The 14,021-nt window shown below is 37.7% G+C and overlaps 2 protein-coding genes across 2 annotated transcripts; both read left to right on the top strand.

The window, feature by feature from the left end:
* The first annotated feature begins 8,609 nt into the window (after positions 1-8,609).
* LOC121389140 (uncharacterized protein K02A2.6-like) lies at positions 8,610-9,077 on the top strand. The gene has a single exon (XM_041520751.1). The coding sequence runs from the start codon at positions 8,610-8,612 to the stop codon at positions 9,075-9,077; it is 468 nt and encodes a 155-aa protein (XP_041376685.1).
* Positions 9,078-9,118: 41 nt separating this feature from the next.
* Positions 9,119-11,190, top strand: LOC121389139 (uncharacterized protein K02A2.6-like). The gene is made up of 2 exons (XM_041520750.1): positions 9,119-10,370; positions 10,499-11,190. Exons 1-2 carry the CDS (start codon positions 9,119-9,121, stop codon positions 11,188-11,190), a joined length of 1,944 nt encoding a protein of 647 aa, XP_041376684.1.
* Positions 11,191-14,021: the final 2,831 nt, after the last annotated feature.

Genomic DNA, 14,021 nt, shown 5'->3' with positions numbered 1-14,021 from the left:
TTATCTCGTGAAATATGAGCGTGTCAATAGAGTCCGGGACAGTAATTCCTTTCAATCGGCAAAGGACCGTTGTTTTTCACGTTTACTTGAGAAAATAGACTTTCCATTGAAAGACGGAGAAGGTTTTACCTTTCGCAGTCTTCGATATAGTGCTGATGGGTACAGTGGATCCCAACAAATAGTTTATAACAGGGACATTAGACTTTTTCTGGAAAGCCATTATGGCACTGAACTGAACCGTCATCATCGCCATTTGATAATTCTGGCATGTGATCTTCAAAAGAAACTACAATATTTTCCAATAGCAGCAGGGGATCTTTTATATACACTTCCCCACACAGGAACACATATCACGATCTTTGATATACCAGTCGTGGTTCTATTCTATGACCTAAGCACATCAGGTGAGCGCTCTGCTGACTGAGCAGAAACCCTACATAGTTTAAATACGGAACTGAATTGAACATTTCGGTACCTATGGAAGCAATAAATCTGTGATGGTATTTTTACATGCTATACCTGAAGATGTGATTGATGTCATTCGTTCAAGTGATCTGATTACCCAGTGTGCTGCAACAATTAGGCAAGCTCTTCTGGACTGATTTCGAATTGCAGAACCAGGTTTGTGATTCTGTGGATCTGGGGGAAATCATGGAATAATATGAAAATCTCAGATGAAGCATTAGCATTTTTATGTACCCTTCCTAAATGTTCTAAGAATGAACTTAAAAACGAGCAGGATGGCAGTAACGATTCTGTGTGATGTGGTGATGGCGATGATGACTGTTCAATTCAGTGCCATAATAGCTTTCCAGAAAAAGTCGAATGTCACAGTTAGAAAATATTTGTTGGGATCCAATGTATCCATTAGCATAATCTCGAAGAATGAATGAATGAATGAATGAATGTTTAACGACACCCCAGCACGAAAAATACATCGGCTATTGGGTGAATCTCGAAGATTGCGAAAGGTAAAACCTTCTCCGTCTTTCAATGGAAAGTCTGTTTCCTCAAGTAAGCATGCAAAACAACGGTCCTCTGCTGATTGAAAGGAATTGCTGTCCCGGACTCTATTGACACGCTCATATTTCATGAGATAATAGTCATAACATTTTTGACAGTGATATTTGCTGAACAAAAGTTTGGACTTGCAAACTTTAAGCATTATACATCAGACAAATATAAGTTTTGAGTACCACAATTAAACTTCATTTTGGGTTCCACGTGGAAGTGAATGGTGCCCTTTGTTGTAAAAACAAAAGAGCCGAATATACATGTAATACAAACATATAACAATGCATATACAGGTTCAGAGACAAATATATTTAGACATATACATAAAGAGACAAATTTAGATAAATGTAAGCCTGTCATGCAATGACTCTACCAACTGAGCCAAATAACACCCATGTTTGGGAGGTGGGGATGAAAATGCACATGGGTAAGAGGTCAGGTTACAGAATAAGAAGACATTGAACAGAGTAGTGTAAATGTGACTGACCCCACAGCTGGAGGTCTGTATGGACTGGTGTTGTCTGCGGAAGGGAATCCCCTCCGACTTGGATCTCAGTAAATTTATCGGTTCAATCTGCGGGACGGTCGAGACCAGCATGTTGTCAATAGAGTAGTGTCACTTGATGGGCGGCTTCGCTGAAAGAAACCAAGAAAGAAAGAAATCATTTATCAAAAAAAAGAAAAATGTTTTATTTAACGTGTGACTCACACAGTGTATATTTACAGTATATGGTGAAAAATCTTAAAATCTAAATTACACATGGTCTTATTGCTTATTGCCTTGAAAACTTACTTCAGTCACAACCCTGATATACACAGTTTTATCATCCCAATTCATACATAAGGTTACTGACAGATGATACACTAACACAAAAAGAAACACACTGCGTACACAAATACTAAAATTCTAAACAAGAAAAGAAAGAGATTATTTTCTATTTTATTAATACTTAGCCTGAACTCTTTAACATAGTGCAATTTCCCCATATTAAAGTTGACTGTTCTGAACATAGCTTTCAAATCTATAAGCTTTTGTAATGCAGTTAAATAAGTGTGCTACATATCTGGTTACATATATTTTTGACCTAGTATCAGCTCAGCCCTAGAAAGGTAAACAGTTCAATAAAAGTAAGAAACCTATCGCCTGAAGCACCACAGCTGGCATGGATTGAGTCCTGGTCCATGGTTGTTTTGCATTGTTAACATGACCATTGGTATTACTTCGTGGATCTTGAGACCATGACAGATCATTGCACGCTGGTTGTTCGGACTATCAAAAAGAAAAAGAAAAAATCACATGAAAATTAAACAGGCAGTTATCAAAGGGGTTGTTTTTGCGTCTAAGTGATAAAAAGATTAGAAAAAAAGAAACAAATCTTTGTTATCTGTTGTTTTTGTTGAGACTACATCAAACAATGCGATGTATTTTTAAAACCCAATGCAATATATTAAAAAACAAACCCCACCCAGATTATAAATGGTTAAATGATTACCAATTTTTAAAAGAAGCTTCAATAGTTTTGCCGAATATGTAACAAATTGGTTTTCTATCTCTTTATTTTTTTGTCAGTTAATATTAGGCCAAACAAAGTAAATTTCTGGTCAGAATGAATGAATGAATGTTTAACGACACCCCAGCACGAAAAATACATCGGCTATTGGGTGTCAAACTATGGTAATGCAAAGAAATAAGGTGATGATCAACATCAATATAAAAATTGAAGATTTAAAAGAACTGGACAAAAATACAAATATCACAGATAGATACTGACTTTTACTCAAAATTTCAATTCGTGCTGTATTGGCCATTCTCAAAGAGAATGTTACACCCCTGCACCACGGTGAGGTTACAGCACGCGCAGGGGTTCTGGTCAGTGCCTGAACTTTTTAAATATAATTAAGCAAAAGAATGCACTTTATTACTTTTTGACAGTACATATGTTTACATACTGTGTATGTACGTAATGATTTTATATCGAAAACCCAGGTTATGTTTGGTATTGTCCATCACCAAATATTACAGACTTTACTATTTCAGGTTCTTATGTGGCTTGTCTATTTTGGGTCCAATGTGGAAGTGAATGGTGCCCTTTGTTTTAAAAAAGCCGAATTTACATGTAATACAAACATATAACAATGCATATACACGTACAGAGACAAATATATTTAGACATATACATAGAGAGAGACAAATTTAGATAAATGTAAGCCTGTCATGCAATGGCTTTACCAATTAAGCCAAATCCCACCCACACATGGGTAAGAGGTCAGGTTACAGAATAAGAAGGCATTGAACAACAAATATTTGTTATCAGTTGTTTTTGTTCAGACTACATCAAACAATGCAATACATTTAAAAAAAACCCACCCAGCTTATCAATGGTTAACTGATTACCATTTTTTATAGAAGCTTCAATAGTTTTGCCGAATATGTAACACTTTTTTCTATCTCTTTATTTTTTTGTCAATTAATATTAGGCCAACGAAAATAAAATTCTGGTCTCTGCCATCGCGTATGAACTAGGACGTGCGTTCATTCATTCAGTTTTAAAATGCCCCTTATTTCGGTATCGAATATACCCACCTTTTCTGTGCAACTCATGGTTTAAAAAATAATTATTATATTTTTTTTAAAAGCCAATTTTAGAACTTTGGTCTGACCATATGTTACCATAGTTTGACACCCAATAGCGGATGTATTTTTCGTGCTGGGGTGTCGTTAAACATTCATTCATTACTGGTCTTTTATGTATTGGCATATACCAAACATATCGATTCATACTATATAAAAGGGTTTTAGCAGATAATCGTGTCATAAAGTGTTAAAGCAGAAAATCCTGTATCTATACTGACACACAATGAAAACGCAAAACAGATATTTTTCAATATTTTGTTGTGATTAATGAAAAATATATTTATTGGACTTGAAATAACAATTTATGAGAGGAAGATGGTGGATGATTACCGTATTCTGGAGAGCAAACTGTACTCTCGCAGCACGATGTTACCGTTGTACGGACGTCTGCATCTGAGTTCAGCCGTTCTGAATCGACGGATGACCGTCATCGGATGGATAGGCCTTCCATGACGTCCTATCGTGTTGCTTGCTGTCATCGTCGCAGTTCTGAACCGGTCATGGAGGTGGTGTCGTCGAATCTGATCTTGGCGTGGGGTCGTAACGGGACGTTGACCAGGTCGAGGTGGATCACGGACACTCCCAGTCTGTTGATGACATTCAGCAAGTCGTCCAATAGTTGATGGATGGACTCTGAAGGTCCTATCAACTTGGCTTTACGAAGTCCCCCCTTAAACCATTCCCAACGCTCGCTCCCTTTGTTCTTCTCCGAGTCGTGGCATTCTTAATGTGTCGACCTCAGTGTGAGCATTGTCAGTGTCTTCTGACGGTGCGCCACATTTTGGTGGATTGTCAGTTTCTGAAAGATATATTTGGTCAGAGAAATGTGATGGACTCATTTTGATTCCATCCAGAACTTTTATTACAATTTTTACGTGATACTGAGTTTTATTCTAAATTTTTTTTATTATTTTTATAGACTCACTTTCGTGTCTTCAAGCTTTACGAAATATGAAGCTGGACCATCTCTTAATTGGGATGGTGATCTGAAAGTGTGTCCTTTTATCTACTGTCAATAAAGATATTGTATTTTTTTGGGTACCCAGCCATGTTGGCACCAGGGGTAATGAAAAGGCAGATTCTGCTGCCAAGTCTGCTTTGGATTTGCCTCATGCCAGAGTTGGTGTACCTTATACTGATTTTAAATTTTGTATCAACCAATTTATCTTTTCCGCTTGGCAACGTGATTTGGACGGTGAGGTTACGAACAAGCTTCATGCTATCAAGCCAGTCTTGGGAGAGTGGCAGGATGAAATAGTCTTGTGTTGTGCCCGCATCGGTCACACTTACTTGACCCATTCATTTATCTTGAAGAAAGATCCTTCACCTCAGTGTGAGCACTGTCAGTGTCTTCTGACTGTGCGACACATTTTGGTGGAGTGTAAGCAGTTGTCAGCAACTCAAAAAGATTTATTTGGACAAAGAAATGTGATGGAATCATTTCAATTCCATCCAGAACTTTTATTGCAGTTTTTACGCGATACTGAATTTTATTCTAAATTTTAATTATATCTATCTGTGATATTTGTATTTTTACAGTCCTTTACACTGTGTTGTTATTTAACTGTTGAATGTTTATATCGATGTTGATCATTAAAATATGTCCAACATTAATTGTGGACAATGTTGCATAATAGGTGTTCTTTTTTTCATGTCTAAATAAAAGTAATAGCATTCCTAGGTAAGATTCAGTGAATGGAATTGTCACATGACCAGTTCTTAGTTACTGTTGCTATGGGTATCAAGGTACTATCCATGAACAGTTGAACAATGACAGCTCTCCCCCCCCCCCCCCCCCCAAAAAAAAAAGGCATATCATTGTTCCAAAAGGGCAGTTGTAAGTGGAGAAAAACATCAGAGCAGCCTCAGACAAGGGACAGGACAAGGGACAAATTCAGCCTGTGAAAACAGAGACACAGAGAGTTAAACGCATCGAGCTTGAGATGTTTCAGTCGGTCAGTCCATCTGGAAACACATTGCCATCTAAGTTAAGACCCAAGACAAAGAAAGTCTCGTGTAAGTCAGCACCAAGGCTTAATAATTTTACTGGAAATGTCATAGTAAACATTAATAACTTGCCACTGCTTGTAAACAAGTTTTGTTCTATTCACTCGGCACACTGGAATGAATGCAAAAGTCCCCATTGTGGTTTACGTTCCATCATTAAAAACCATAGGATACATGGTTGGTGTTTATGTCACAAACCATCATGGGAACACCAATCTAGTAACATAGGACCCTTCGGATGCTTGACTACGCCCCAAGGAACATATGTTCTATGTTCACCCTTCGGATATTGGGCGTAGCCCGTAGGAACATAAGTTAGCGTTCCCATGATGCAGAGTTGCATGAACGCCAAACACCATCATGTAACCTATGGCTTTTTAAAAATCCGCTATAGGGAAGTGGAATATATCACAATACAATTTCACACTTCGGCATATTTCGGAATTGCGAATGATTATGGAAATTTCCGAATGAGGTCATTTTTCCTATATAAGCCAAATTTTTTCGAAAACAACTGCCATTTGCTTGAAAACTACGATAGCGAAGCTTGCACAGTTTTGTTTCTCCAAAAACCAGAAGTTTGAAGAAATGGATGAACTTATTAGTAAAGAAGAGAAATCCTTCTATTATTCGCTGATATTGGGACATTCCAATTACGACGTAGTTCGCATGGTTCATCCGAACTACATACAGCCAAGAGGATTAGCCAAGAACAAAGAAGGAGAATTTGTGTACGCGACTGAACACACGTATATCAAGACATTTGTTATTGATCAAATGGATTTACCGGATACTATCGTCGACCATTGGTCAACTCCAAAGGATCAACAATTAGCTACTGGACAAGATCGTGTCATTTTGGAGTTAAAGGCCTTCCTCAAAAATAAGAATTAGAGTGTTCTTGTTTCGTACCATGACAAAGAGTGTGCAACTTCGGGAAACGTGCCTACGTATGGTAGTGACATTCATATTTTGTGGAAAACTGCGATGAATCAGCCAAGTCAAGATACACAGTATCGCCGATTACATCGACTTGTCCTTCAACAAGTGCCATACCAGACTTAGAGGTGTAACGAATACACAGGGTGGCGAATACGATACGTATCACGAATATAAGGTGACGAATACAACTATTTATTCATGAATACAATGCATATAGGCAAAAACGTGCTGACAAGTCAGAAATTCACAAATAATAATTAAAACATGGTATGATGATGCATTTGCTTATTCAGTTGCATGTACACAGTTTATCTTTTCAAAAAAAAAAATATATATATATATATATTTATTCAAAATAAACTGAACAGTGAACAACCACAAATAATCTTGATAATGTCAAGCAAAAGGGTCTATTCTTTAATCAATTACAATGTTTTTCTTCAAAAAGACTAGAATGTACCTCGGAAAACCTCTATCGATTTCGTTTCGTGAATGTCTCTACCGAGTTCACTTCTAGCAGCGTATAATTTGACTTTCTATATCTTCGCCAGCTAATCATTCCATTTTTGACTTACCTTTGATTTATTTCAAAATGGAATCAATTAAAGGGACATTCCTGAGTTTGCTGCATTGTAAGATGTTTCTGACTAATAAAATATTTCTACGATTAAACTTACATATTAAATATATTTGCTTGTTTAGAATATCAATGTTTTTCCGCATTGTGCAGGAGCGATAGATGGGACTCGTATTCCCATCATCACTGTGACTACTACAATAGAAAAGGTTGGCATTCCATTATCCTTCAGACTTTAGTGGAGGTATGTATACATTGATATAGCAGTTTATATCAGTTTCCAACACTGATTTATCCGACATTTTGCAAACGCCTTCATGTTGTATTTTGCAAACGCCTTCATGTTGTATTTTGCCACCCTGATGTATCAAACCACCAAAAATTGTATTCGATGTTGTGCATTTAAAGAAAGATCGCACAGGTGCAGATATTTATAAACAACATTTCATGGAAATCCAACAGAGGTACCATGAATACATTCCCGTTCAGACAGACGGAACACGGTATGGGAATTATGTGGCTTTTGCTACAAATTTTCCATCAGATAATTTCCATGAGATCAGCATCAATCTTTACTGCTGAAATTTGGGCAATCATTAAAGCCCTGGAACAGATTAAAGGGACATTCCCGAGTTTGCTGCATTGTAAGATGTTTTCGACTAATAAAATATTTCTACGATTAAACTTACATATTAAATATATTTTCTTGTTTAGAATATCAGTGTCTGTATATTCAATGTGTTTCTGGTCGTGTTAATATTTGTAAGAAGCCCAAACTGGATTTTGTCTTCAAATAATTTCGTACGTACGAAAATAATTTGTTTTAGAAAATAAAATGAAATTTAACCTAGTACAAATATTAAAACGACCAGAAAGACGTTTAATATATAGCCACTAAAATTTTATGCAGAAAAATATATTTGATATGTAATTACAGTCGTCAAAAAGTCTCTGTTAGTCCATAACATCTTAAAAATCGCAGCAAACTCAGGAATGTCCCTTTAATGATTCATATGCATCCAGAAAGGCTACATTATTTCTACTGATTCACTTTTGTGTCTCCAACTCTACAGTACATAAAATTGGAGTATCCCTTAGTTGGGATGTTGATACGAAAATGTGTCTTTTTATCAATTGCCAATAAAGATGATACATTTTGTTGGGTACCCAGCGATGTCAGCATTAAGGTTAATGTAAAGGCAGATGTTGCTGCCAAGTTTGCTATGAACTTTCCCCGTGTCAATGTTGGTGTCCCCTACAGTGATTTTAAATTTAATGTTAACCAATATATTCGTTCGACTTGGCAAGATGAATGGGACGGTGCAGTCGCGAGACATAAGTTTATTCGGGCGAGATTGGTTAAAGGAAATAAACTTGGACTGGCATTTAATTAAAATGCTACAAGTCTCGAAATCATCGAATGATGGAAACACGATGGCAAAAGTAGACCGACTTCTGGTGAAATACAAGTCTGTATTTCAGAGTGACAGAGGTACTCTAAAAGACATTAAAGCAACACTGAACTTGAAAGCGGACGTGCAACCCAAGTTCATGAAAGCAAGATCCGTTCCATATTCCATCAAGCCAAAGGTGGAGGCAGAGATTGAAAAGTTAGTAAGTGATGGAATACTTACTAAAGTCAATTACAGCGAATGGGTCACACCAGTTGTGCCTGTTATTAAACAGGATGGATCTGTAAGATTGTGTGGTGATTTCAAAATCACAGTAAACCCAGTTCTAGAAGTTGATCAGTACCCTTTGCCACGCATTGAGGACATATTTGCATCACTAGCTGGTGGTCAGCGTTTTTCAAAGATAGATCTGCGTCAGGCTTATCTACAGATGGAAGTTGATGAAAAGTCACGTGACCTGTTAACACTGAAAAGGGGCTGTACCGTTTAGTATACGGGATTGCATCAGCACCAGCAATCTGGCAACGCGGTATGGATACAGTACTCCAAGGCTTGTCAGGCGTAAAATGTATCATTGATGACATGATCATTACTGGTCGTTCAGATAAGGAACACCTGCAGAACCTGGAAAACGTCTTACAGCGTCTAGAAAAATACAACTTGAGGATCAAGCTTGAAAAATGTGAATTTTTCAAAGACAGAATCTCATTCTGTGGTCATGAAATTGACATGGAAGGATTGCATAAGACACAAAGTAAAATTGAAGCAGTTGTAAAAGCTCCTAAACCAGAAAATGTGTCAGAGCTGAGAACATTCTTAGGACTAGTGAATTACTACAACAGGTTTTTGAAGGATGTGTCAACAGTGCTTCACCCACTGTATGAACGTCTGCGACGAGATAAACCCTGGGTATGGAGTGATCAGTGTGAAGAGGCATTCTGTGCTGTTAAAGCCTTAATAACATCACCAGAAGTGCTGACACATTACAATCCGAACTTACCTATCCGTCTTGCGTGTGATGCGTCACCAGTGGGATTGGGAGCAGTTTTATCTCACGTGATGGATGACGGAGTGGAGAGACCAATCGCCTATGCATCTCGTTCTTTAACCAAAGCAGAAAGAAATTACTCCCAGATTGACAAGGAAGCTCTCGCACTCATCTGGGAAGTTAAGAGATTCCATACTTACCTTTTTGGTAGAGAATTCACCCTGCTGACAGATCATCAGCCACTAGTATCAATATTTCACCCTAGAAAGGGAATTCCAATGACTACAGCAGCACGGTTGCAGAGGTATGCGTTATTTCTGGCTGGTCACAATTATCGGATTGAATACAAGAATACCAAAATGCATGGAAATGCAGATTGTCTTTCACGTCTACCAGTTGATAGTGGTGACAAAGAAACTGTCGACGAGAACATTGATCCTGTGGAGGTGCTACACATTGCACAGTTTGACACACTACCAGTAAGTCATGCTAATATTCAGCGTGCAACGAGAAATGATCCAGTATTATCAAAAGTTCACGAGATGGTAATGACTGGATGCCCAGAGAAATCGCCAGATGTGGATTTTGATCCATTCTTCCACCGGAGAAATGAACTGACAGTACATCAAGGATGTTTGCTGTGGGGAATGAGAGTTATCATACCCCATTCATCTCGCAAGAAGATATTGGAAGAACTTCATGAAGGACACATCGGAGTTGTCAAAATGAAGGCGTTGGCGCGTAGCCATGTTTGGTGGCCTGGTATTGATAAAGACATCGACATTTTGGCAAAAAGTTGTGTGGGTTGCCAAGAAGTGAAAACAGCACACCCCCCCCCCCCCCCCAGGCACCAATTCATCCTTGGGAATGGCCTACAAAACCATGGGAGAGAATCTATGTTGACTTTGCTGGTCCTTTCTTAGGGACAATGTTTTTAATAATGGTGGATGCGTATTCAAAGTGGCCAGAGGTAGTTCAGATGAACAAAACGACATCTGGAAGAACTTTACTACGCACGATATTTGCTCGAAATGGACTGCCTATCCAGTTGGTGAGTGATAATGGCCCACAGTTCACTTCTGAAGAGTTTGCAACGTTCATGAAGGCGAATGGTGTCGAACATGTTACATCAGCACCATATCACCCAAGTACCAATGGCCTTGTCGAACGATTCGTTCAGTCATTCAAGATGGCAATGCGGTCCAGTAAACAAGATGTTGGATCTGTGCAGAAGAAATTGTCCAAATTTCTCTTGGCATACAGAAATGCATCACAAGCGACGACTGGTGAACCACCCGCAAAACTATTCATGGGTCGGACTCTCATGTCTCGACTAGAATTGATTCGTCCAGATTTACGACAACATGTGAGAAACAAGCAACTGTCGATGCAGGAGAATAGGGCTGCACATCATCGAATATTTGAAACTGGTCAAAGTGTGATCATGAGAGATTATCGTGGACAAAACAAGTGGGTTCCAGGGATAATCCGTACACGGACTGGTCCAGTTTCATACCGTGTAGAAGTGGCACCAGGAATACAGTGGAGGCGGCATGTAGACCAAATTCGTGATTCTCGTATCTCGCAAAAACCAGCAGTCTGGATACCATCATGAACTACGTCAGTGATGACTTCACCGGAGATTACTACAGACAAGCCAGACTCAATGAGTGTACCTACACGTAACAGTGGTTCGGGTAAAAGTGTGAGGGAACCTGCACCTGCTCCAGAAAAGTATTCTACACAAGGTGAAACCCGTCGTTGTCCAAGACGAGATGTCCACCCACCACGTAGATTTCAAGATTATGTGTGTTTATAGCAATCATGCTGTGTTGGGGCACAATAATCCCCGCATGATTGCTGGAGCCACGTTGGTTCCAAGATAGTTTGTGTTAGTTAATAAATGTTCAATTGGTACTGCACAAGATAGTGCAGTTGTGTTAGTTTTAACATGTAGAGAATGTTAAAAGTGTTTATTTTACGTAATTCAGTTTAACATGTTAACATAGTTCGAAAAAAAGAAGAAAAAAGTTAGAAAATCAGGACACAAACTGTTCCAGTAAATAACATTGAAACTGCAGGACCAAATGGCTTACAACAACTAAAGGTGGAGAGATGTTGTGTATTTGACTTGTTTACAACAATGACGGTATTTAAGGAGACCGGAATAATATTGTTTACTTTTGGAGCATGCGCAGGGCAGTCAATAAAATGTGTTCAAGGCGGCCATGTTGAAGTATTTTGGTATTGTAGTTTTGTTACTATGTTAGTGGCAAAACATAACATGTGCGAGGTACGTGTTTTGTGACAGATGTTGTTCATTCATTTAGGAGATCACCAGTTTCCATTTTTTTCTTCGAGAGGTGGTCATCTGCCTATCCACCGTCAATTAGACGATATCATCTCAAAAATAAAAAATAATGGAAACTGGTGATCTCCATTGTAAAATACCTTTTACCTTTTATTTTCTTTAAATTATATATGTTTTAATTTTAATGTAATATAAACAGCAAACTATTTTCATTCACGAAATTCTCCGAAGTTACTCTTCCACATTTAAATTTGTCAAACGTGTCTGTAACTGAATGACGTCAATCGATAGGAAGAGTCCATCATGTGGCTAACGAAATTGAAGTAAATTTTTCAAAACTAGTTATATGAAAAATACTATTGTGTATTTGAACCTATTTTTATTTATATATAGACGCAAAAACAACAACATAATGCTTTAAACTGAAAGCAATACCAATACACCACTTTTACGATGGAAGAACATAACAAAATTTCAAATACCCTGCAATATGGAACGGTCTGAAATGTAAACTTGTGAAAGTGTCGATCAAACAGATTTGGATATATTCGTTTTTAATATTGTGCTACGTTACTAATTCATATGTGTTGTGTGGTAATGGTTGTGAATTTCAACTCTACAGCCAGGTAGGTGTCATTTGAGTAATTTTGTTGATGCTGGGAGCTGTGTTTGTTGTAATATTTGTGTTTTGAAAGTTCGTTTGAAAACTTTGACAGACCATGATCGGGTTAATTCATCAAGATTAACCTCGCCGTTGTGCTTGCACGCGAGGTTAAGGGGAGATTCCCGAGTTTGTTGCATTGTAAGATGTTTCCAACTAATAAAATATTTCTACGATTAAACTTACATATTAAATATATTTTCTTGTTTAGAATATCAGTGTCTGTATATTCAATATGTTTCTGGTCGTCATAATATTTGTAAGAAGCCCAAACTGGATTCTGTCTTCAAATAATTTCGTACGTACGAAAACATATTTTTTTAGAAAATAAAATTAAATTTAACCTAGTAAAAATATTAGAACGATCAGAAACACGTTTAATATACAGCCACTAATATTTTATGCAGAAAAATATATTTGATATGTAATTACTATCATTAAAAACGCTCTGTTAGTCGATAACATATTAAAAGTTGCAGCAAACTCAGGAATGTCCCTTTAATCTTGATGAACTTGTCGCGTTTTTTGAATATTTGGGTTTTTGTGTGGCAAAGCGTGATATATAGGTGTCGTTTGCTGTCAGTGACTACATTCTCGATCAGCTGATTTCGCTCAACAGGACGATTGTTAGTTGAAATTCTGCTTGAAGAGGCCGATGCAGCAAGCGTTGCTATATCGTCTGGAGAGTATTTTTTCAGGGTCATTTTCTGGTCCAAATATTTCCTCTATTATCGAAATTAAACGAACCGGCGTCTTCTGTGTGTACGTCATCCATATTTACAAACAGTGACACTTCACCGCGTATGAATACACGTAAACAACGTTAAAGTAGGTACATTGACTTTCGGAGGTGGTATATTGTAGAATGAATGACTGTAATCAGCCAATCAAAATGCTTGATTTCTTACAAGTATTTTACAATCATTTTAGTTCCAGCCAGTGCTCCACGACTGGTATATCAGAGGCGATGGAATGTGCTATCCTGTCTTTGGAAAAGTGTATATAAAATATCCCTTGCTGTATTAGAAAAAATGTAGCGGGTTTCCTCTATCAAAATTACCAAATGTTTGACATCCAATAGCCGATGATTAATGAATCAATGTTCTCTAGTGGTGTCGTTAAACAAACCGAACTTTTTTTCATTCTTGTATATTTATTTCGTGTTTGTATCCAATTAAGGTTTAAACACGCTGTCCTGGGAAAGCCTCGGATAAGCAGGCATGACAAAAGCAAGTAGACATGTTTGTTTCTACATATATTTTTGTTTTATTTTTTGTTTTGTTTTGTGGTTTGTTTTTTTGTTGTGTTTTTTGTTTTGGGGGGGGGGGGGGGGGGTGGGGTCTGACAGATCGAGGGTGCAAAGCTAAGGTTCTACGGGTTTGGGGTATGCTCCCGTTTAATTTTGAAAAACAGATTCTGTAATGCAATTTCCTGAATTCTACCAGTAAAATTAATATCTGCTTTAAGATTTACT

This window comes from Gigantopelta aegis, chromosome 14, assembly GCF_016097555.1.
Source record: "Gigantopelta aegis isolate Gae_Host chromosome 14, Gae_host_genome, whole genome shotgun sequence".
NCBI classification, from domain to species: Eukaryota; Metazoa; Mollusca; class Gastropoda; order Neomphalida; family Peltospiridae; genus Gigantopelta; species Gigantopelta aegis.
Note: the sequence above shows the minus strand (reverse complement) of the source record. Positions and strands in the feature narration are given on the sequence as shown.

Bases quoted from the DNA above. Each gene is read 5' to 3' on its own strand.
- LOC121389140 (XM_041520751.1), top strand. From the start codon at position 8,610: ATGGCAAAAGTAGACCGACTTCTGGTGAAATACAAGTCTGTATTTCAG.
- LOC121389139 (XM_041520750.1), top strand. From the start codon at position 9,119: ATGGATACAGTACTCCAAGGCTTGTCAGGCGTAAAATGTATCATTGAT. The intron at 10,371-10,498 runs GTTGTGTGGGTT...GTCCTTTCTTAG, and splicing joins CATCGACATTTTGGCAAAAA to GGACAATGTTTTTAATAATG.